The sequence below is a fragment of the Eubalaena glacialis genome, chromosome 13 (assembly GCF_028564815.1).
Source record: "Eubalaena glacialis isolate mEubGla1 chromosome 13, mEubGla1.1.hap2.+ XY, whole genome shotgun sequence".
Lineage (NCBI taxonomy): Eukaryota > Metazoa > Chordata > Mammalia > Artiodactyla > Balaenidae > Eubalaena > Eubalaena glacialis.
Window position 1 is genome coordinate 15,188,178 of NC_083728.1, and position 21,903 is coordinate 15,210,080.

The 21,903-nt window shown below is 52.7% G+C and overlaps 1 protein-coding gene across 2 annotated transcripts in view; it reads right to left on the reverse strand.

Annotated features, from left to right (window-relative positions):
- Positions 1-844: 844 nt before the first annotated feature.
- SLC12A5 (solute carrier family 12 member 5) overlaps positions 845-21,903 on the reverse strand; it is a 35,262-nt gene continuing 14,203 nt past the window's right edge. For both annotated transcript variants that reach the window (XM_061209578.1, XM_061209579.1), the window contains exons 5-26: positions 21,162-21,216; positions 20,531-20,661; positions 18,322-18,563; positions 17,292-17,503; positions 15,504-15,674; positions 15,096-15,194; positions 14,894-14,951; positions 12,824-12,998; positions 12,116-12,234; positions 11,698-11,796; positions 10,659-10,778; positions 10,203-10,307; positions 8,791-8,959; positions 5,862-6,057; positions 4,818-4,987; positions 4,278-4,409; positions 3,261-3,368; positions 2,209-2,331; positions 1,917-2,116; positions 1,559-1,573; positions 1,147-1,280; positions 845-936 (exon numbers count right to left, since the gene is read on the reverse strand). In XM_061209578.1, coding sequence (XP_061065561.1) covers positions 845-936; positions 1,147-1,280; positions 1,559-1,573; positions 1,917-2,116; positions 2,209-2,331; positions 3,261-3,368; positions 4,278-4,409; positions 4,818-4,987; positions 5,862-6,057; positions 8,791-8,959; positions 10,203-10,307; positions 10,659-10,778; positions 11,698-11,796; positions 12,116-12,234; positions 12,824-12,998; positions 14,894-14,951; positions 15,096-15,194; positions 15,504-15,674; positions 17,292-17,503; positions 18,322-18,563; positions 20,531-20,661; positions 21,162-21,216 — 2,925 coding nt within the window. The remainder of the gene's footprint in view (positions 937-1,146; positions 1,281-1,558; positions 1,574-1,916; positions 2,117-2,208; positions 2,332-3,260; positions 3,369-4,277; positions 4,410-4,817; positions 4,988-5,861; positions 6,058-8,790; positions 8,960-10,202; positions 10,308-10,658; positions 10,779-11,697; positions 11,797-12,115; positions 12,235-12,823; positions 12,999-14,893; positions 14,952-15,095; positions 15,195-15,503; positions 15,675-17,291; positions 17,504-18,321; positions 18,564-20,530; positions 20,662-21,161; positions 21,217-21,903) is intronic.

A 21,903-nucleotide genomic window follows, 5' to 3' on the forward strand; every position in this document is an offset into this window, starting at 1 on the left:
CACAGTGGAAGCTCACTCCGCTGGGAGGCGAATCCAGGAAAAGCTGGACACTTGTCTCACTTCGTCTCCGAGAAGAACTAGAGGGAAGGGTCAGAAGCCAAGGGCGCGCGGAAAGGGTGAGGAGACGTCGAGGGGGTGTCGAGGGACCACGACTCCCGCCTGGGCCTAAAGCACTTTTGCTCTCAAACTCTCGGACGTCAAGGAAAACCCGGCCTCCCGAGGCCTCCGCCTTCCCTGGGCGCCCCCAGCGGGAGAGCTCGACAGTGGCGAGAAGTCCGTTGCGCTTCTAGTCACAGAAATATGGGGACGTTAAAAATACACGCGATGTCTCCTGTACACTATGTATAGGCTCGGCCGGCCGGCGCCTGCGGCCGCGCGAGGACAAGTGACGTAGATGGCGGAGCGCAGCCTCCCCACCCCGCGCCCTCCGGGCCGCCGGGGGACGGGTGCAGAGCGAGGACGGGGCGGGGCGCGGGAAGAGAGGGAAAGGGCCGCGCGGACTACCGGGCGTCCTCAAAGCCCCAGCTCCGCTCCTCTCTGCGCCTCCTCCGACCTTTATTGCAGCGTCTCCTCCGGCGGGGCGAGGCCGGGCTTAGAAAAAGGGCAGCCGGGGCCGACAGGGCGACGCGCCAACGGGGCGCTCGGGGCTCTGGTCTCCGCGCGGGGCGGTCCTCTCCGAGTCAGCCCCGACCGACGTGGCCTCCGGGCTTCAGGCAGCGGGGAAGGGGGCCAGGGCGCGGGCACAGGGTCTGTATGTAAACGGTGACAGCGGCGGGGGGCGCGGCGAGGGCTCCGGGGCCGCGCGGGCCGGACGCGCTCGGGCCCGGGTGGCAGGTCCTGGCTCTCAGGAGTAGATGGTGATGACCTCGCGGCCGCCGCCGCGGACCAGCATCACCCGGTCCAGGTGCTCGGTGAGGACCTCGAGGAACTCCATGTCTGAGCGCCCGTCAAGGAGAAAGACCGTCCCCTTCCCTCCCGATGGAATAAGGGTCGTGCGTGTTGGGCGCCAGGGCAACGCTGGGCTCGCGTCCCTGTCCGCGGTGCTGATTCTGAAGCAGACCCGGCTCAACTCTTCTTTCCCAGGGCCAGGACCTAAGTCCCCTGACGTCCACCTCCCCCTTCCTCCCAATTTTAAGCCCAGGATACAATTTTCGTCACCATTGCGGTTGCGGGGAGGCCCAGGCATGTTGAGCAAAACAAGCTTGGCGTCCCGGGATTTCTTGACGATGACCTCGTTCAGCCGCACAGCGGTGTGCATGCGCCGCACGTTGGACTGGTTCCTGAGGGAGGGAGGGAGGGAGGGAGGGAGGGAGGAGGGCACGTGAGGCTGGGAGAGGGGAGAGTTGGATCCAGTCGCTCTTCTAGTCCCCCCACCCCAGCACTGTGCTGCTGGGATCTAGTCCTTGCAAGCCAGGGACCACCAACCCTAGACTTCTCCAAGCTGGGCTATTCGGAGACCCCAGAGGTCAGGGGCACGAACTGAGGGTTCCTGGTGGAGTGAGAAGAGGAGGGACCCTGGCCAACCTAGGGGAGAAGTTAAAAATTCTGAAGCACTTACAAGTTCTCCCACTCCCTTCAGGAAACATAAGAGAAGCAAAGAGAGGAAGAAAAAGAGAGGGGTCAGAAAAAGCAGGAGAAGCTGAGGACTACTTGAGCCACCATCAACCACCCTGTGTGCAAACTGGTCCCGCTCTCCCAGCCCCACAGGCTTCGCCTTTCCACTGCCTGCACCTGGGAGTTCTGACCCTTAGCAATCAAGCCCAACCTGAGTCCTCAGATGGGGAAACCAAGACAAGGTCTGGGCTGGGTCTTCCGACGACCAGGCCAGGACCCCTTCTGCTCATTTGCTCTGCCATGGGGAGCAAAGACCCTGTCGGCTCACCCCAGACCCTAGCCCTCAGCCCCCAGGCCCGTACGGCTTCATGCTGAAGAAGTCCTTGATGCCCTCTGAGGAGACAGGACTGGGGCCCTTGTTCTTCTCTGCCACAGATTTGTCCTTGGTCCAGGTGAGATGCACTTTCTCTGGATCTGCCTCGCCCTCCCGTTCGGGTTCCTCCCCCGGGGATGGTGAGCTGCTGGGGCAGCTGGGAGCACTCTGGTCATGGATCAGCTGCACCTGAGGGATAAAAGAAGGGACAGCATGTGACTCCTTTGGAGGCCAAAGTTCCTGCTCCCACTGGCTGGAGCCAAACCACCCCCACTGCATACCTCCTCTTCCGGCTTCTCCTCGCTGTCACCAGCTGTCTCTTCTGGGACATTGAGGCGGAGCCGAGTGTTGGCTGGATTCTTTCTCCGGATTGAGCCCCGAGACTCATCTGTGATACTCTGGATCTAGGGAGTGACACAGGTTGGTGCCAGCTCTGTTGGAAATCACTACCCATGCCCTGCAAACAGCTACCCCCAGAGCTGACATTCAGCCAGGATGTGCACTTTTGGGACCCCTACCAGTTGTTAAACTATTGCAATGCTTCCACATCAAATAGCTATTGCCCCCACTGACCCGGCCACTCCAACCCCTCTCCAGTACCCCTGACCTCTCCACTATCCAGCAACCAAAGGGTTAACACCTGGCCCAGCTGGGCTCTACCTTAGCACTATGGTCCAGTGCCAGTTCTGACTGGTCAGAGCACATGCCATTTCTTACAATTTTACTGTCACCCACCTCCAAGATCTCTTCTGTCCCCAACCCCCAGGGTACCATAGCTCATTTCCCCAAGGACCCCACTCCCTGGGGTGGGGCTTTCATTCAAATGCCAGAGGGCTAGTGGTCCCACATTACCCACACTGGGGAGATCTTACACCCATACCCTATGAGAGCTCATCATCGTTACCCCTGAGAACCCACCATCCACACCCTAGGAGGTTTGCCCCCAACTCTCATCATCAGCTGCATCCTGAAATATCCATCTGTTACCCACTCTCTAAGACTCTCTAAGGGTCTATCACATAATCCCTTGTCCCCCACACTGGCAGCCCATGCCCCTGAGGAATCATCATCCATACATATTTAGCATCCACTATTCTCCCTTGGGCCCCAGAAGTCACATAGTGAGCGGAAGATCTGTCACGCATGCCAAAGCCCCTCTGCATCCTGGCTGGGAGGCTTGAGAGATGCAGCTGTTGTGTGTACCCCTGCTGCTGGGGAACCCAGTGCCAGAAGGTGGCAGTGCCAATGGCCAGGAGTGGGCCATCCCAAACCTGTGCACACCCAGAGCTGGCAGCAGCTTGAGACTCTCCGAGCCCAGCCAGGGCAACCTCACCTCCCGCTCCCGCTCATTCTTGGTTAAATGCATCTGCTTGAGGATCTGGGAACGCTGCTCCATCACCAACGTCTTCTCGTAGGTGTAAGCCGAGATGTCGCTCTCATGCTGTGGGCAGGCAGGGGTGGGGATGGGGTGGAGAAGGGGCAAGGGGGGAAAGTATGAGCTCTGAGCTTAGGCGCAAGGCCAAGGGGAGGGAGGCAGGCCCCCTTCTTTCTGCCAACCTAGGATTTCCCTATCCAATGACCTAGTTTAATCAACAGTTGTGGGAGGCAAGGACAAAGCAGAGGGCGATGCTCTTTGAAGGCAATGCAGCTCATTCCCTCCTCAGCCAAGCACAGGACTGGGCAAATGAATGGGTGAATTAATGAATGAGTGGATTAATTAATTACCTGGGTGAATGGAGAGGGGGGAGAAATATAAAAAGGAACACAGAGATGAATGAATTATGTACATGGATGAATGGATGAGTGAGTGAATAAATACATTAACGGATATGTGGGTAGATTAATGACTACACAGAGAGATGGGTAAATGGATAAATAAGCCGAGAGGAATGGACAGACAAGAGGCTGTAGAGTGTAAGTGCGAGGAGCATGGACTCTAGAGCCAGTCTGCTTGGGGTTGAATCCTGGCCCTGCCACTTAGTGTGTGTTCAGGGCAAATTACTTAACCTTTCTGTGCCTCAACTGCCTAATCTGTAAAATGGAAATGCTGATAATTGTATCTATTTCATTGATTGCTGTGAGAAGTAATATACATAAAGTGCATAGTACAGTGCCTCACATGTAGTAAGCATTATTAGACATGGCTATTCTTATGAAGGAGAGAAGGGTGTATGGATGGATGGATGGATGGGCTCTCGGGTGAATATGTGAGAGGCTAAAAAGTGGATGCAGGGAAGGGATCCAGCATCACAAGCTGATGGGAGTTGGGGTTCCCCATGTGGTTCTGGGGCCAAGGGGAAAGAGTCCAGAAGGGACTCCAAAACGTCAGAGGTGGCTCCTGGGGACTCACCATCTCCACCACCTCGACCTCCGCGGTGATACGTAAATGGTACAGAAATGTGGTCAAATCCTTCTTCATCTGGATGCTATTGTCGTCCATCTGGGCCACAGTGAAGATTCGCATCTTGCACTTCCGCCAAACCTGGAGGGGTGAAGGGGACCCAGAAAGGTCCAGCCCAGACGCAGTGCGGAGACCCAGGGCCAGAACGTAGACAGGACCCTGTCTCTCACCCTTCCCACACATACATGCAGCTCCCCAATCCTCTATCTCAGCGGCCACTCCCTACAAAAACGCCTCCGCGTAGATGAGGGTCCCCTCATTAAAGCATCTCTCGCTTGAGTTAAACATTGCTCTCCTTTATAATTCAAGGACATCTGCAAGGGGAGACACCTTCAGTTCCCAGCATCTCAGAATTAAGGAGGGGATTGGAGCCCTTTCCCAGGAGGTCACGTGGAGGCTGGCCCCTTCCGGAGCCCAGAAACCCCGCCCATGGATGTGGGCACGAGCGCACAAACACGCGGACGCTCACTCACGCACACGCATGCGCACCTTGTGGTGCCGCAGCAGGAAGGGCAGCAGCATGAGCATGCCCCCGTCGTGCACAATCCACCAGACGTCGATGCTGCCCTCCGAGAAGCGCTCCGGGTTACCAGGAAACATGGAAACGTTCTTGGTGACCAGCAGGGCCAGGTGACCGGCCGTGGTTTCCCGGACCAGCTCTGCAGGAGACCAAAGAGATGGCCAGACGGTAAAACAGTGACCCTGGTCCCCTTCTGGCACCCAGCACCCCACCCCCACCCCATCCCGCCTTGGCCTTGGGCTGAGGAGTCAGAAAACCCCCATCTACCTGGGCCTCATCGCTTGTTTGAATTTGGGGAAGCCTCTCTGGGCCTCCGTTTCCCCACCGTTCAAGTGGTGATAACAACACCTGCCCTTTCTGATTAAGAACTCGACCATGCAGGGCTCACTTAATCCTCCCAACCACCTTCTAACTAGGATCTACCGATAAAGCCGCCTCAGGGTTTACCAGCTGCGTGACCTTAATCTCTCCGTGCCTCAGTTTCACACCAATAAAATGGAGACAGCAATGCCTAGCCCTCACAGGCCTGCTGAGAGAATGGGAGAAAGCCTCCACTTGTCTGGCACACAGAACACAGTCTGTAAGTGTTAGTTATCGTATTACTTAGTACCCACTACTACCAAGGCATCTGATGCTCAGAGAGGGTGAGGCACTTGTGAACAGTCACACAGCGAGGAAGGGCCAGAGGGGAGATGTAGACCCGGGCCTCAGCGACTTCAAAGCTGTAGCTCTTCCCACTCCCTGCACTGTCTTCCTCCCAGGGTTGTGAACCCTGCCGGAGCCAAGACTGTCTCCTCCACACCTGAGTCCCTGGGCTCCCCGCACAGTGCCTGGCACATGGGAGGCTTTGAACGCCATCACCTGCATATGCCGACTCCATACCTGTTACACCTGGGAAATGGTCCCCAGGCCCAAAGAAGGACAACCACCCCCAGCCAGCCCTCTACCACCCCCAGCCAGCCCTCTACCGCCCCCAGCCAGCCCTCTACCACCCCGAGCCCACACAGCTTTACCAATGAAGTTCCTCCACGTCTGATGATCTTCCTTCTGCCGCCAGTTTCGGGGCCAGCCAACGAGCACGGTGTTGTGCTGCAGCCCCCCGAGGCCCCCGGACTGAATCAGGTGGGACACGCCATCTCGCAGGTTGGAGGAGATCACTACCTGGCAGAAGCCCTTCACCTTCTCTGCCTCCATCAGGCGCCGGATGGACTGCGGGGAGGGGAGGGCTCGGAAAAGGACCAGCCTCAGGCCTCCCTAGCCCTGCCCAGCCTCTTGCAGCCTCCCTAGCCCCCATCTCTCCCCGCCATCAGCCCCCCATTCCTGAAGCTCAGCTATGATCATGTCGGCCTCTGGCGCCCCATCACCTATGGCCCCCGTTCCTCGCTGCTCAGTCAGAGCTCTGCATGTTGGGACCCCACGCTTCCCACCGCCCTGCCGTTGCTCACACAGTCCCCCTGCAGGCTCTCACCAACCACCCAGAGCCCCTCCCTGGCCGACCCCGTTGTCCATGACAGCCTGCCTGGCCCAACTCAACCATCACCTTCCTCAGACACCACCCGTCCACCCAAACCACGATGCAACTGGGCCCCTCTGCATAGCCAGACAATTGGTTTTAACAGTTTTTAAAAGTTAGCTTGACAGTAAGCATTTAAAATGCACATTCAATCTGCACGATGAGGGAAGTGTTCTTATTACTCTCACTTTATAAGTAAGGAAATTGAGGCTCAGAGAAATTAAGACTTGCTTCAGGCCATACAGATAATGGATGTTACTGTAGAGGTTCAAGTCCAGGGGTCTGACTCCATCCTTCACACTCTTTTTCTTTTTTTTAATAAATTTATTTTATTTTATTTTATTTATTTATTTTTGGCTGCTTTGGGTCTTCGTTGCTGCATGCAGGCTTTTCTCTGGTTGCGGCGAGCGGGGGCTATTCTTCATCGCGGTGTGCGGGTTTCTCATTGTGGTGACTTCTCTTGTTGTGGAGCACGGGCTCTAGGCGCACAGGCTGCAGTAGTTGTGCGGCACGTGGGCTGAGTTGCTCCGCGGCATGTGGGATCTTCCTGGACCAGGGCTCGAACCCGTATGCCCTGCATTGGCAGGCGGATTCTTAACCACTGTGCCACCAGGGAAGCCCCCCTTCACACTCTTAACCAAGCCTCTGATGTCAAACAGAAAGGGCTCCTGGGCTTCCCTGGTGGCGCAGTGGTTAAGAATCCCCCTGCCAATGCAGGGGACACGGGTTCGAGCCCTGGTCCAGGAAGATCCCACATGCCGCAGAGCAACTAAGCCCATGCGCCACAACTACTGAGCCTGCACTCTAGAGCCCGTGAGCCATAACTACTGAGCCCGCATGCCACAACTACTGAAGCCCATGCACCTAGAGCCCGTGCTCCGCAACAAGAGAAGCCACCACAATGAGAAGCCCACACACCGCAACAAAGAGTAGCCCCTGCTCGCTGCAACCAGAGAAAGCCTGCGCATAGCAACGAAGACCCAACACAGCCAAAAATAAAAAAGAAAGAGAGAAAAAAAAAGAAAGGGCTCCCATTTCTACCTCTGCCCCCGCCTGTTTAATTCAGCATGCAGTGGCTGAGAATGCACTGTGCACCGGGCCAGGCCCTAGGGGAGATGGAGAGGCACAAGACCAAACCCCAGCCCTCAAGCTGGTCACAGGCTGGTGGGGAAGATAGAACATACACAGAAGGCTCTCAAGCCCACCTGAGGTTGACAGGTGCTACATTAGAGTTAATAACTGCAGAGCAACGTTGGGCAAATCACCTCCCTCTGTGAGCCTCAGATTTCTCATCAGTCAAATGGGCATCATGACAGCTACCTCATCCAGGAAGAGGGTGGATGACATAACGTGATGTGAGTAGAGCTTAGTATATACAGCCTGAGAGATCCTAAACACTCAACACATTCTATTGCTCTGCAGTTATTCACTCTCACCTCAGATGGGTTTGAGAGCCTTCTGTGTATGTTCTGTCTTCCCCACCAGCCTGTGACCACCTTGAGGGCTGAGATTTGGTCATCTACCTCTCCACGTCCCCCAGGGCCTAGCCCGGTGCCTGGTACACAGCACATTTGCAACCACTGCATGTTGAATTAAACGGACCAGTGGAGGCCTCCAGCCCTGGGCCCTGACAGATCAGTGTGAACGGCCCAGTGAGGCAGAAACAGCAACTGTCGCAAGCCATTAGGGGTGCCCCTCCCCCTCTCATCTCCCCTCCCTCAGGCCCCCTTTCCTCTCTCCACTTCTAGCCATGGCCCCGAGGGGAGAGAGACCTGAATCGCAGACAGAACCCACTTCCTCTGTCACCCACCAGACACCTGTTAATGACGCTTAATGCAGAGCCCAGCTGCCCCAGCCCACACTGGCTGTGTACACTGCTCTGTGGACATGGACCAGGGGATGGGAACAAGAGCAGGTGACCCAGAGTCAGGGACCCGGGTTCAAATCCTGACTATGCTTCCAGCCACCTTTGTGACTTCCAGCAAGCTGCTTTCCCTCTCTGGGCCTCTGTTTCTCCCTGGGCCAAACAGGGATATTCACCCTGCCGACTCCACTTGGTGTGGGGACCAAAAGAATCCACCTATGTGAAAACACTTTAAAAGATTTATGCTTCGGCAGGTGGAGTAGGGGTCTAGCAGTTCTAATGTGAGTCTCCGTTTTCTGTCCTTAAACAAATGACCTGACTTCTCTAAGCCTCAGTTTCCTTATCCATAAAATGGGCACTTCCGGCTCCGATCGTCTTTGGTTCTGCGAGTTGGATTCTAAGGAACTCACTTGCTGAGCCCTTGGACCCCTCTTCTAAGGAAGAAGACAGAAACGCCTGAGCCCCAGCTGATGGCAAAGGTGGTAGGAGGGAAAGTGGAAAGGAGCAAGGACTGTCTTCCTGAGTGCTGCATCCTTCCGCCCTCCCCACCAGGGCCTCTACTTACCTCCTCCGCCCGCTGGGCCTGGGGATGGTTGTCCAGAAAGGTGCCCTCAAGGACAGAGCCCACAATGGTCAGGCCCTTCCCTGCCTTGAGCTGGGAGGTCAGCGAGAGCAGCTGTGGATGTACCACGTTCTGGTCTTGGTCCACACGCACCAGCACCAGCAGCTGTGGCCTGAAGAGGGGGCAAGGTCACATGACCCATCCACCACCTACCCAGCTACCATAAACTCATACACCCATACGCCGTACACTGGTGAGTTCACTAACCACCCGACCTCCATACTCCTATCCACCTGTACACCCACCACCCACCCATCCACCTACACGTCCATCCATCCATTACCTTGAGTATCAACCCATCCAACCATCTCCCACACATCTATCCATCTACCCACCCATCCATCTCTCCATCTACCTCACTCACCCATGTATCCATCCACCCCCCCACCCATTTTATCCTTCAGTTATCCACTCATATCCATGTTAATTTACCTACACATCCGTCTACCGCCATCCATTCACACATTCACCTATTCACCCAACCACCCTCCCATACACATACACATTCAGCCGTCTACCCATTGATTTATCTGTTCATTTCCTTATTCATTTAGCCACTGCAGCCAGCCGGCCACCCATCAATTTAATAGCATTCTCTAAACACCTACTCTGGGCTAGACCCTGGGCTAAGCATTTGAGGATTCACAGACAAATTATGCAAAGCCCCAGTCTCTGGAAGCCCAGTTTAGTAGACATCAGCAAGGACAAGCCAATGATGTCCTAGGCATAGTTCAGAGTTCCAGGCCTTACTCTTAGCAAAATGAACCTGAGGGAGAAGAAGGAGGGATTGGCCTTGCAGAGCAATCAGTTAGAAAGCACCCTTGGCTGAGAGGCAGGAGGTGAAGATTCTGGGTCCAGTTCTGCCTTCCATGACCCCTGAGACCTTCTCTAGGCCCTGACTGTCATGTGAATAAAATGGAGATTGTTATTAATCTAGAGATTTCTAAGAGGCCCTATAACTCTCAAAGTGGATGATTCACCTCTCCCAGAGCAAATGCTACGTGATACTACGTTTACCTGTCTGTGCGCATGCCTTGTCCACGGAACTGTGAGCTCACTACATCCCCAGAGACAGGAAGGGGGCAGGGCATAGATCACGCGTTCATATATTTTTTTCTAACGCATGATGGAATGAATGGATGGATGGATAGATGGTCAGGAGACTGGCATGGTGGGTGGGGTTTTGGAGAATAAATGTCTGGAACTCAGCTCAGCCTCGGTGTTGTAGCTGGGAAGGGTTCAGACAAGGCTGAACACCACTCAGCAACAGTGAAACAAAGCAAGCAGGGTGGGTTAGGCCCTGCTCCCTGCCTCTCCCCCCGCTGAGCCCTCACGCTTGTGCCTCCACCACTGACCTCCAGTTCTTGGTGTGCGGGGGCCCTTCCTCTAGGCGTAACAGGGCGTAGCGAGCAGCACTGAGAGACAGGCCTCGGATCCCATCGCCCCACTCCTTCTCCGCCCTGGGGCCAGGAAGGGGGATCGCAAGAGGCAGAAAGCCAAGGAGTGTCAGGGAGAGCCGTCCACCCTGAAGTGGCCACCCCAGCACAAAGCCATCTGTCTCAGGCTCAGAAAGGAGGTCACTCCTGCCACCTCCCTTTCTCAAAGCTTCAGCCCCTCCCTCTGCTCCTGTTCCGTGTCTCCCCATCCCACCCCATCACCCTTTGCCCTCCACTCTAGTGCCATCTTCTCCCACTTCCTGCCTCATCCCCCCTACCGCCCCACCCCCGAGCACTCATCACCCCTCTCTCTCCCCTCCTCACCTCCTCCCATCCCTCAGTCTCACCCAGCCCTCCCCACTTCCCCGCGCTTACCCACGGTACTCGATATACTTGTAGATGAGCCCAGCAATGAGCATGGCCACCAAGGCATAATACCAGGAGCAGATGAACATGAGGGCCAGGCAGAGGCTCATGCCCAGGAACGAGAGTGTCCTGGACAGGGGGAGGGAGAGCCGGCCTCTGAGCCCTGGTGGGGCTGTCACTGGTGCCCGGGCTCAGACAGCAAGAGTTAGATGGGGCGGGGCATGGGCAAGACCTGGGAGGCTACAGCCAGGTCTAGGGGAAATCACACCATCATCTCCATGAGCACCACGGGGACATGGGGCCTTCTGGATGAATGAGCAGCCACAGACAGGGCACCTCCCCTTGCCCCACCCAACTCCTAAGTCACCGCACTGCCCTGTCCCAGTGCCTTAGACCCTGCCAGACCGCCCTGCCAGGGAGGTTCTGAGGCAGGAGTCTCTGGGGAAAGTTGGAGGCAAGATCTCCCAGGAAGAATGTGACCCCAGGGAAGAGGTGACTGGCACAGCAGTAGCACTGAGATGGGAGGCAGGCAGCCTGGGTTCTGGGCCAGGTGTGCCATAGTCTTGCTGGGTGGCCTTAGGCCACCTTTCCCTATTGGAGCCTCCGTTTCCTTTTGGTAGAACAAGCATGATCATTCCTGCCCTGTCTGCCCCACAGGCCTATTGTGAAGATAAAGAGCCGTCAAGGAAAATGATCAGAAGTCCAGCCCCACATAAGGAGCATCTTCCGTGCACCAAGCAGTGTAATGCGTACAAGGGCCTATGAGGTAGGTGCAGTTATTGTCCCATTTCACAGCTGAGGAAACTGAGGTTTCCTTGTCAAGACTGGAAGGTGTTGCACACTATTGACAGGAGAGGGATTCTAGCTGAGACTGTTTATACAGTGTTATGTTATTACTTGTGATTATAAGGAGAACTTCTCCAGGACTTCTCTCATGCTAGTTGTGAAAAGTGGAGTTTGGGATCCTTAGACCTGGAGGGGATGGGCTGGGGTGAGGGGGAGATGAGAGGAAGGTCCTCTGGGGCAGGGAGGGGGAACGGGCACCCACCAGTGGTAATAGCGAAAGCGTGGCCGCCAGTTGGGTGTCCTCAGCAGCGTCTGTACCGCACAGGCCAGGTTCACAAACATGTAGCACATCAGAAAGAACCTAGAACACAGAAAGGTCCCAGGAGAGACAGAGATGCAAGGGGAGACAGAGACAGAAGCACAGGGAGAGAAAGGAAAGGGAGAAAGAAACTGGGGAGATGGCCGAGTCATGTTCTGGGGCTTAGGAAGAGGTTCAAAGGCCAAATCCCCTTACAACACGCCCTGATGCATGTGGGGATGAATCTCTGTATAACAAAGGACAGGTTTCTACGACAGTGGGGTTGTTAAAGTGTTTGGGTGGGCTGTCCAGGGTCACAGCTGAAGGCTCCAGGTAGAGAGACCCCCAGAGCTGATGGGGAGGGCAAGAGGCCAGCACGCACATAGAGAGGATGGGGGCGACCTCGTCCAGGGATGCAATGAGGATGCCAATCTCGCAGATGCAGGCGGTGAGGAGCAAGGCCCACGTTGGCTCTCCGTTGGCTTTGCCGTGGCCGAAAACCTGAGGACAGAGCAACCATTACAGGGGCCTGAGACCTTAAGGACTTCTTGTCTCTCTCTTCCAGTCTTGGAGACCAGTACGGCAGAGGCAGGGAGAGGATGGTGTATTTCTCATCCTTTAAATGTACCCAAGGGGATACCAGGTTTTTGCTGTATCTTGCCCACTCTGACATTGGTACCCCAGTGCAGTGCAGTTCAAATGATCCCTGAAGGGGAAAAGGAGGGGACAGATGGAAGAGGAGCTACAGGGGGCCAGCAAGCAGCCATGACTGAGTTCACCATAAATCTTTTTTTTTTAAGTACCACAGAGAGAACCCTTCTCTTACTTGCCCTTTGGCTGCCTCCCTGAGTCCTTGCCCAATCACGAAGCCAAAGGAGGACCATTCATTTTTCCCCTAAGAGCAGACAAGCCTGCCCAAAGAGATGGCCCTGATGTTGGGCCCAAAGGCACACCCGTTCTTCTTAGTGGCGGCACAGAGCAGCAGGGCCCAGAAGGCAGGCCAAGGCTTGTGTAGCCGCCCTGGGCAGGGGCCTGGCTGGCTGGTGTAGGGGGTGGACTGTTGTCCCCACACCCTGCCCCTGCCGCTGACCTGCAGGAAGGGCACTATGCCATCGCGGGAGATGGCCTGCAGCAGGCGTGGAGCCCCCGTGAGGCTCTGCAGCCCAGCCCCGCAGGTGGAGAAGAAGGATCCGATGACAATAACCCAGGGGGACGGCCAGGCCAGGGTGCCCACCACCAGGTTGCCATTCACAGCTTCGCCAAACCTGGAATGAAGCAGCAAAGGGACAAGAGATGCTGGGTGAGCGCCGCCACCTGGATTTCCAAGGTCTCCCACACAAACTGCGGGACCAACTGTGTGTCCACTATGAGGCTAGGCTGTGCAGGGGAGAAGGGACAGACAAAGGCCCTGATGACCTGGGCACTTTCTGTCTGTGTGACCTTGGGCAAGACATTCAACCTCTCTGTGCCTCAGTTTCTTCAGCTGTAAAGTGAGGATCATTGTAAACCTATCTCATACAATTAGTGGGAGGAATAAGGAGATAACATATGTAAAATACTTGGCACGGTGCCTGATACGTGGTCCTAATAGTGACACGATTTTTTTTTATTGAGGTATAGTTGATATTCAAGATTATTTAAGTTTCAGGTGTACAACATGGTGATTCACAATTTTTAAAAGTTGTACTCCATTTATAGTTATTATAAAATATTTGCTATATTCCATGTGCTGAACAATATATCCTTGTAGCTTATTTATTTTGTACATAGTAGTTTCTACCTTTTAATCCCCTACCCTTATCCCGCCCCTCCCCCCAATAGTGATTCTAGTACGAGGTCAATTGTGTAATACTATGTTATCCTGGGCAGATATCTCAAACTATTAGAACCTCAACGTCTCCATCTGAAAAATGGGGGTTCTGGCCTCATCATGTAGTGATGGTACGTGGTGTGAGGATCAAGAAAAGCATTTTCGAACAATGACACTGTCTTCAAATGGAAGATGCTGCCTCATTAGGTAGAGAGAGCCCTGTCCCTGCAGTGTGCAAGCAAAGGTGCCCTCAAATGGGCCGCTGCTGAAGGACTTCAAGAAGCAGATGAAAGATTATCCTGAATGACCTGCCGAATCCCTTGCAATCTTGTGGGAAGTCTACGATGAAATGAGATAAATGGAGGTTAAGTTGCCCTAAAATCTAATAGGTGTAATATATGCAAGTTGCCCATTTGGCCAGGTCACCTCCCTACTTAAAATCCTTCAGGGTTTCCCCCATTTTTTATAAAATAAAGCTCCAGTTTCCTGGTGCCAAAACCCAGGCCTCCAGGAGTGGCCCTAGCCTAGGTCTCCAGCCTCATGTCCCCACTTCCTGGAAGCCAGAATGGCGCCTCGGAAAACTGACTTCTGTGACAGGACCTCCTGTTTCACCCCGCTGGTTGTGTATGCACACACCCTCCAGAGGTATGTGCTCCAGAAGCTCTGAATGCTTACAGCTACTGGTACCCCTACGTGCGCGTGCATACACATGGCTCTTGGTCTCCTCTACCTTTGTCCATGCTGTTCCCACTGCCTGGAGTGCCCTTCCCCCTCCTACTTTCCTAGGTAGTCTCTACCACTCAGCATGTAAAGTGGGATGGAGAGATGAGAAAGCGTGTATAAGGCACTTCCACAGCATCTCCTCTTCCCCGACCCTCTGGGACTGGATCGCAGCCTCCATAACCCCCAGGCTTTGCTTTATCGCCACCCCTACTGCTCTGCATTTCAAGTCTGTTGACAAGTATGGTGACCAGCTTTAAAGAGCTCCTTCAGAACAAAAATCATTAGTTATTTATCTTTGTTATTTATCCCTGCCCCCAGAACCCTGGACAGTAGCGAACACATAGACATCCAGGAAATAGTAAATGAATTAGTAGATTTTAAAGAAAAAGGAAAGGAAAGTATCATTATCTTAAAGGAAATCATACACCACTCATGCTTCTTGAGTTGGCGTGACAAGAGAAAGGTGAATTATAAGAAAGTGAGTTGACAAGCAAGCCCTGTGGCCTCCCTCCCACAAGGCCCCTTGCCCAGGTTTCAACTCCCCTGCCAGGCCTGCTTCCCAGAACCCGGCCCTTCACGCCCACCCCACCCCCCCGAACAGTATCCCTCCCTGATCCCCTTACTTACTTGTCCCGAAGGACGACCCCCTCGATGCAGGCCCCAAACAGAACAACGGAGCTGATGTCTGCAGCAGAGGATGAAGGAGAATCCCCAGGGTGGCGCTCCCCTTCCTCCCCCCACCCCTCCTGAGCCAGCCAGGTGAGGCTTCAGAAGCCCTCCGTCTAGCCCTCCCCACCCACGGTGGTCCCAGCCCAGCAGTGAAGGATACAGACAGCGGAGGTGGTGGCGATGGCCAGAATGGTGCCAGTGGGAATTGACTTCTGGGCATCCCGCAGGTCCCCAGAGCGGTTAGAACCAGCCATGATCCCTGTGAACAGAGGAGCAGCTAGGACAGGAGCCACAGGAGACCAGACAGACTGAGAAGAAAGGACATCAGCCTCAGAGTCAGGAAGCCGGGGACCTAGTCCTGGTCCACTGACTCCTATGAGAACTTGGGCATGTTACTTGGCTTCTCCGGGCCTTAATTCCCTCACCTGTCTGTCCAGTGGGAACTGAATTGTTGGCTCCTGCCTATGTAATGGGGCTGTTGGACTCAGAAATTCCCCACATCATGACTGACTCTCTCCCTACCCATCCACTCCCAGCCAGAGTCCTCCCTTTCTGAGCTCCCCTTCACCTGTGACTGAGGGGAAGTAGATGCCAACCAGCAGGGTGAAGTAGGAGGTCATATCGCTGAAGACATAGGGATGGTCCATGTCGACAGGGGTACCATCTGCCAGGCCCACCGAGGGCATCCCACGCCTTTCCACAATCACCCCCTTGGTCAGGTAGGAGCTCCAGAGGTTCTCTGTGGGAGAGACAGGATGCTCAAGGAGAAGACCAGACGTCAGGGTGCCTGAGCTCTGGGGCCAGGAGGTGGGGTGGGCAGAAAGAAGGGTCAAGGTCAACCACCTCTCACTCCCCCGGGCCTTATTTCCACCAACATTTCCTAAGCTCCAGCTTTGGGCCAGGTCACGTGCAGGGGCTTTGCACATGAATCAGATCTAGTCCTTGCCCTCAAGTGGTCCAATCTACTGGGGGACATAGACACACACAACTCAGGCTGATTCAGTGTGTCCCAAACTGATCTCACCACCCACTCACTCCAAATGGCTCCTTTCCTATATCCCTTATTTTGGTAAATGGCTCTACCATCAACTCAGACAGCTTGACATTGCCCTCAACTGCTCCCTTTCCCCATCTCCATTTCAAAACCATCTCCAACTCCTGTCCCTTATTCCTCCTAAATATTTCTCAAATACGCCCCTTCTCTCCTTTCCAGGGTTCCTCCACTTCTGCACTAAATGTCAAATTTAGTGATAATTGTGATGAGAACAGGCAATTCTTGTGTGGAGGGCTGTCCTGTAGCATTGTAGGGTGTGTAGCAACATTCCTGGCCTCAGCCACCAGATGCCAGTAATAACCCTTCCGTTGTGATAACCCAAAATGTCTCCAGACGTTGCCACATGTCTCCTGGGGGGCAAAACAGCCCTGGCAGAGAGCCACTGTGCCATTCCCACTGCTGTCACCCCATCACTCCAGGTAAGAAAACCACCATCTCTCACCTGGACTCAGCATCAGCCTCCTCCTAGACTCCCTGACTCAGTTCCGTCTCTGCTTTTAGCCCATCCACGTTAGCAGCCAGAGTGAACCTTCACAAACAACAAGCTGACCCCGTCCATCCCTTACTCAGAACCCTTTGGTGGCTGTTCATTGCCCTCAGAACACTGTCCAAACTCTTCAACATGGCTTCCAGGGCTGACCACAGTCAGGCTCACGCCAGCCTCTCCAACATCATTTCTTGATTGCCCCTCCTTCCTTTGTACTTTATGCCCCAGTCATACCAAATTACCTGTGGTTGGAAGGACACAATATGCTCTTCTGTGTCTGCATGCTTTTAGGCAAGCTGTTCTTCTGCCTGTAATTCCCTTATTCCCTTTGTATAACTGAAAATCTCTTATTTGTCCTTCAAAACCCTTCTCAGATGAGTCCAGGAAGCCTTGTCTCACCACCTTATACACATGACCACTCCCTCCCTTGGGAGGTCTCTGTTCATTGAATGCACACCTACACATGTCCTAATTTATTTGCTATTACATCTGTCTCTGCTATTAGACTCCTTGAGGCCAAGAACTGCCACTTATTTATGTGGTGTTCCTGGTGCTCAGTGCAGTGCTAGGCAGTTAGCAGGTACTTAGAGAATACTTGTTAAGCTGATGACTTTCTTTCCCACTAGGTGGTAAGGTACGCGAAGGCTCCCTTTCATCTCTACCTCTCCGTGATCCCAAGGATAGAACATGGCCCAGAGTAGGTGCTCAATTAAAACTGATCGAATTTAACTGAATCCCAAGGAGTCCCTTAATCCTGTTTAAGCCACAATCCCTGCAGCATTCCCTGGACACCAGACCTCTTCCCTCCCTCAGACCTTTGATGAGGCCACTGGCAGCGCCAGGAATGCCCTGGATCTCCGTGACATTGTTTCGGGTGAAGTACTCATCACAGGTGGCGTTGAGGAATCGGGAGGAGCAGAAAAGGCCCCAGAGCCGTGTGGTCACTGTCTCATTTCCTTCCCAAGCCAGCTTGGCACAGACATCAAAGCCATGGCGAGACAGTGTGCGGTTCCCCAGGAGGCAGATCCTAGGGAGAGAAACAAGGCAGGAAGGTGGTGAGGGACGTAACTTTGCCCTGGTTTCACAGTAGAACCGCCATGGGAGCACGAAAAACATAGATGCCAGGGCCCCATATCCAGAGATTCTGATTTAATTGGGATGGAGCCCAGGATCTGTGTTTTTTCAAAGCTCCCCACAAGTGATTCTTTTCTTTCCCCCAGGCCCTGGCAGTGAAAGCGCCGAGTCCTAATCCCTGGACCGCCAGGGAATTCCCTCCCCACAAGTGATTCTAATATGCAGCCACGGCAGAGAACCACTGCTTTCGGGCGATGCTGTTTCAGCATCGTGGACAGCAGTCTCCGTGAGCCGTTCTTCTGGGCAGTGGGATGTAGGGGAATGTGCCCTAGGGAGAGAGGCAGAACCAACAGGGATCTGAGCCCCTAGACCCTCTCTTCTATGTCCTTTCCCATGATAGAGAAGGTGTTTAATACTAAGAGGTTGTCCCATTCCAGAAGGTTGTCTCCACCCAAGAAAGTTTCCCTAACACAGACCGGTCTTCCCTTTAGAAATTGTTCCACTTGGCTCTTCCTAAGTCCACCTCACCAGCAAGCCATTGACCCTCACAAGGAAAACTGTGCACACCTCCAAAAAATGTTATCCCATCCTAAAGAGACTTCCCTTAAACCAGGAGAGGTGTTCTCTCCCAAGGGAGTTTATTGTAAATCCACAACCACTCTGATTCTGAGAGATGGGGGCAGGGGGGTTGGCAGAGACTAGTGTGAAGCCCCTGAAACCAGTCCGGGGAGGAGGAGGAGGATGCCTGAGGCTCAGGGCAGCAGCACTTACGGGAAGTTGGGTGGGTCAAAGGCAGATTTGATGACCCCGGCATAGATGGCCAGGATGGAGAGGATGACACAACCCAGGAAGACAAGGGCAAACTTGTTGACATACTTGACGCCCACAAATACCACGGTGGCCATGCAGGTAAGCACACAGGTGCCATACACACGCATATTGTTCAGCATGGCTGCTGCCTCCCCGCTGGCATCTTCTGCCTTAAAAATGGCCATAGCTGGGAAGAGGTAAGCCTGTAGGAAAGGGGTGAGGAGGTCAAGTAAGTAACCCAGTGAGAACCAACTAAGAATCACCCCAAGGAAATAACCTGAGGTGCAGGCAGGGCTTTGGAGAAAAGATACTCATCACAGCATATTTACAGTAGTACAAGACTGGAAATGACATCCAATGATAGGGGAATAGTTAAGGAAATCATGGTCTATCCTGCAAGGACTATTATACAGTCATTAAAAGACTGTATTGCAAAGATGTTGGGAGCAATTATTAAGTTCTATTATTTTGTTATCAAGTATAGTTCTTAATGATTATTTATTGTTTTTATTATTTCAGTAAGAAAGGCAGATATAAATTAGAAATTCATCCCTAGAGGACTGGGTAAATAAATCATGATATTTCCGAATACACTATGTAGCTGTTAAAAAGGACAACATAGATTTATATGAACTGACTCAAAAAGCTATCCATGTTATATTAGGTTAAAACAATCAATTTTTAAAAAGAATGTGTCTTATCTCATTTTTGTAAATATATATGTGTACTTACATGTGACTATATACACACATAGGTGTATATATGTCTGTCTGTGTGTAGATACATCAAAATGTTAACAGTCGTTTCCCCTGAATGGTAAAAATGTGAATAATCTTTATTCTTTTTGCACATCTGTATTTTCCATAATTTCTATACTAAATATTAATATATTTATATTCTTACAAAAGTTATTTTCACTTGTGATATTTGCAAAGAGAGTCTTGCATTATTAGAGAAATCTATAGAGTTATATTTTCTAAAGACAGAATACAATATCACAAAGAAAAACAAAAACTAGAAGGATACACCAAAATGATAATGATGATTTGCTTTAGGAGATTGTTATTTCCTTTTTTACATTCTTTGATTTTTTTCCAATTTTATGCAATGGGTAGAATTGCTTTTATAATAGTTTTTTTGATTTTGTAAAAGCCATAGAGGTCTATTATTATTCTCTCATAATTTGGCTTTTTGGGTCCTTTATTCCCCATCTATCCTCCCTGCCCCTGGACTCCTCCATTCCATCCCAAAACCAGAAGCTGCAACATCTATTAGTTCTAGTTCTCTGAAGCCTAGTGGTTGGGTGGACAATCATGGGCTTCAGGGTCAGAAAGATACAGGTTCATATGCCTTCCATACATCTCTTAAACTCTCTGAGCCTTGCTTTCCTCATCCATAAAATGGGGACATCATCTAACTAATGCAAGGGTCGTGAGGATAAAACAAAATGATACGTTGAAGGCCACGGGGCCTGGGTAGAGTAGGGGTTTGGGAAATAAAGGTCAGCCCCACTTTCTATATACCAAGGAACCCTCTTCAGCTCCCACCTCACCTCCTCCTGCAGGGGCAGGAAGAACCGAGACCAAAGTCAGCAGCCATCCACTTTGAACACTTCCCAAGGACCTGACTTCTCATCAGTCACTGCTTCTAACAGATCTCTTTCTCAGCTCCCTCTTCTTCTCCTCTGCAATCCGCTAGCCATCAGCCCTCTACCACTAACATTCACAGAGCGCTTAGCACTGTCCCTGGCACACGGTAGGCAATCATTGTGTGACATGACTTATTTCTTATTTCATGATTTTACTCTTCCCAACCCACCTCTGCCACTTGGTAGCTGAGTGACCTTGAGCAAGTCATTTCACCTCTCTGAGCTTATCATTTGTAAAATGGGCATAATAATACTTAAACCTCGTGAGGATTCAAGCTAATGACTGTAAAGCACTTGGAACTCTGCTGAGAGCACAGTGGGTGCCTGATAAACGACAGTTGTTCATGTTACATAATTAGTGTATCCTGTCTCCCCAACTAGACTGTGAACTCTTTCAAGACAGAACCATGTCTGATTTTCCCTTGGCCTTACTTAGTGACCCGGCCTATAGGAGGCGTCCAGGGAGCATCAGTTAACTGACTGACAGCCTGGGGCCCACACCTCCTCCTCGGCCCCTCTCACCAGCAGGATTTCGATGGTGCCCAGGATGTACATGGCCCCAGCAAACGTAGTGCCCAGGTAGAAGCAGAGGCCCACAGCGCCCCCAAACTCTGGACCCAAAGACCTGGAAATCATGTAGTAGGAGCCGCCAGCTGCAGAAAGAACCCAGTATCAGCAAGAGGTTCGAGGGGCACTGGGCTGCCGTAGGGGATGAGGGAGGGTCAGAGACAGTGGTGGGAAGGGTGTTGCTCTGGGCCTCCCAAGCCTTACAAGCTGTAGCCCTAGGACTGAAGGGAGACCCAGCCAGACACTCTGAGTGGCATTTATAGCACTAATTCCCATGTTGCTAATTACCCCTCTAAGGAGGTCATGGCTCAGAAAATAGGATGATGGAGAGGAGGGTCTCAGGCAAAGGGAGGAGACCTTGCATTGCCCCATTCAACACCATCAACACCTCCATCCCCTCCCCTTCACACGGCTGCCCCCATCTGTCCCACGAAAACACTGTAACCCAGCCCCCCAATCTGCAGTATTGCCTCTCTGGGGTCCTGATGGCACCCAAAGCCCAGGACACTGTCCCTCCTTCCAACTACTCAGGCCTCCCTCCCAACCATCCAGGCGCCTTCCCCTCCAAGAAGCCCCAGTCACATACCAGGCACAACACCATTGGTTGCAATTGCACTCATGGAAATGGCCGTGAGCATCGTCTGTGAGGAGAGAGATCGTCAGAGTGGCGAGTAGGGTGGGGGCCAAACCTTCTACCCCATAAACACCCACCAGACCCACAAGTCCTCTTCCACCGAGCTTGTCCTCAGTCCTGTTCCAACTCCTACTCCTGCCAAGTCCTTCTTGTCCAGAAAACCCCTTCTTCACCAAGCATATGAAAGAGACGCAAGCTATAGCATCAGAGAGCTCTGGAAACCCCAGCTTGGCCTCTGACCAGCTGTCTGACCGGAGACAAGTCACTTCAGTTCTCTAAGCCTCAGTTTCTTCATTTATTAAATAGGCAGGTGTACTAGCTTCAGCACTGGCTACTCACACGCAGAGGGGGCTCAAGGGTCACGTGTGAGGAAACGTAAATGTCATGAGAAGTAGGTGTTTAGTGAACATGTGATTTTTTTAGAGAGGATGGGAATAATTCAGTTACAAAGCTGTTTGGGACCCGTAATCCCATTTTTTGTACGTCAAGACCTACCAAAATGTTAACTACTGTGAGACTGTAGGTGAATTTTATTTATTAGTGTACACCTATCTTTTTCATCAATGAGTCTGCGGTACCTGTGTAATTACACACAAGCGCACACACACACAGCCAGGTGAAACCTGTTAATAGCCATCAGGCACTAGCCTGTGAGATGCTGGAAGGACCAGTCAGACCTAATTTACTCTCAAAG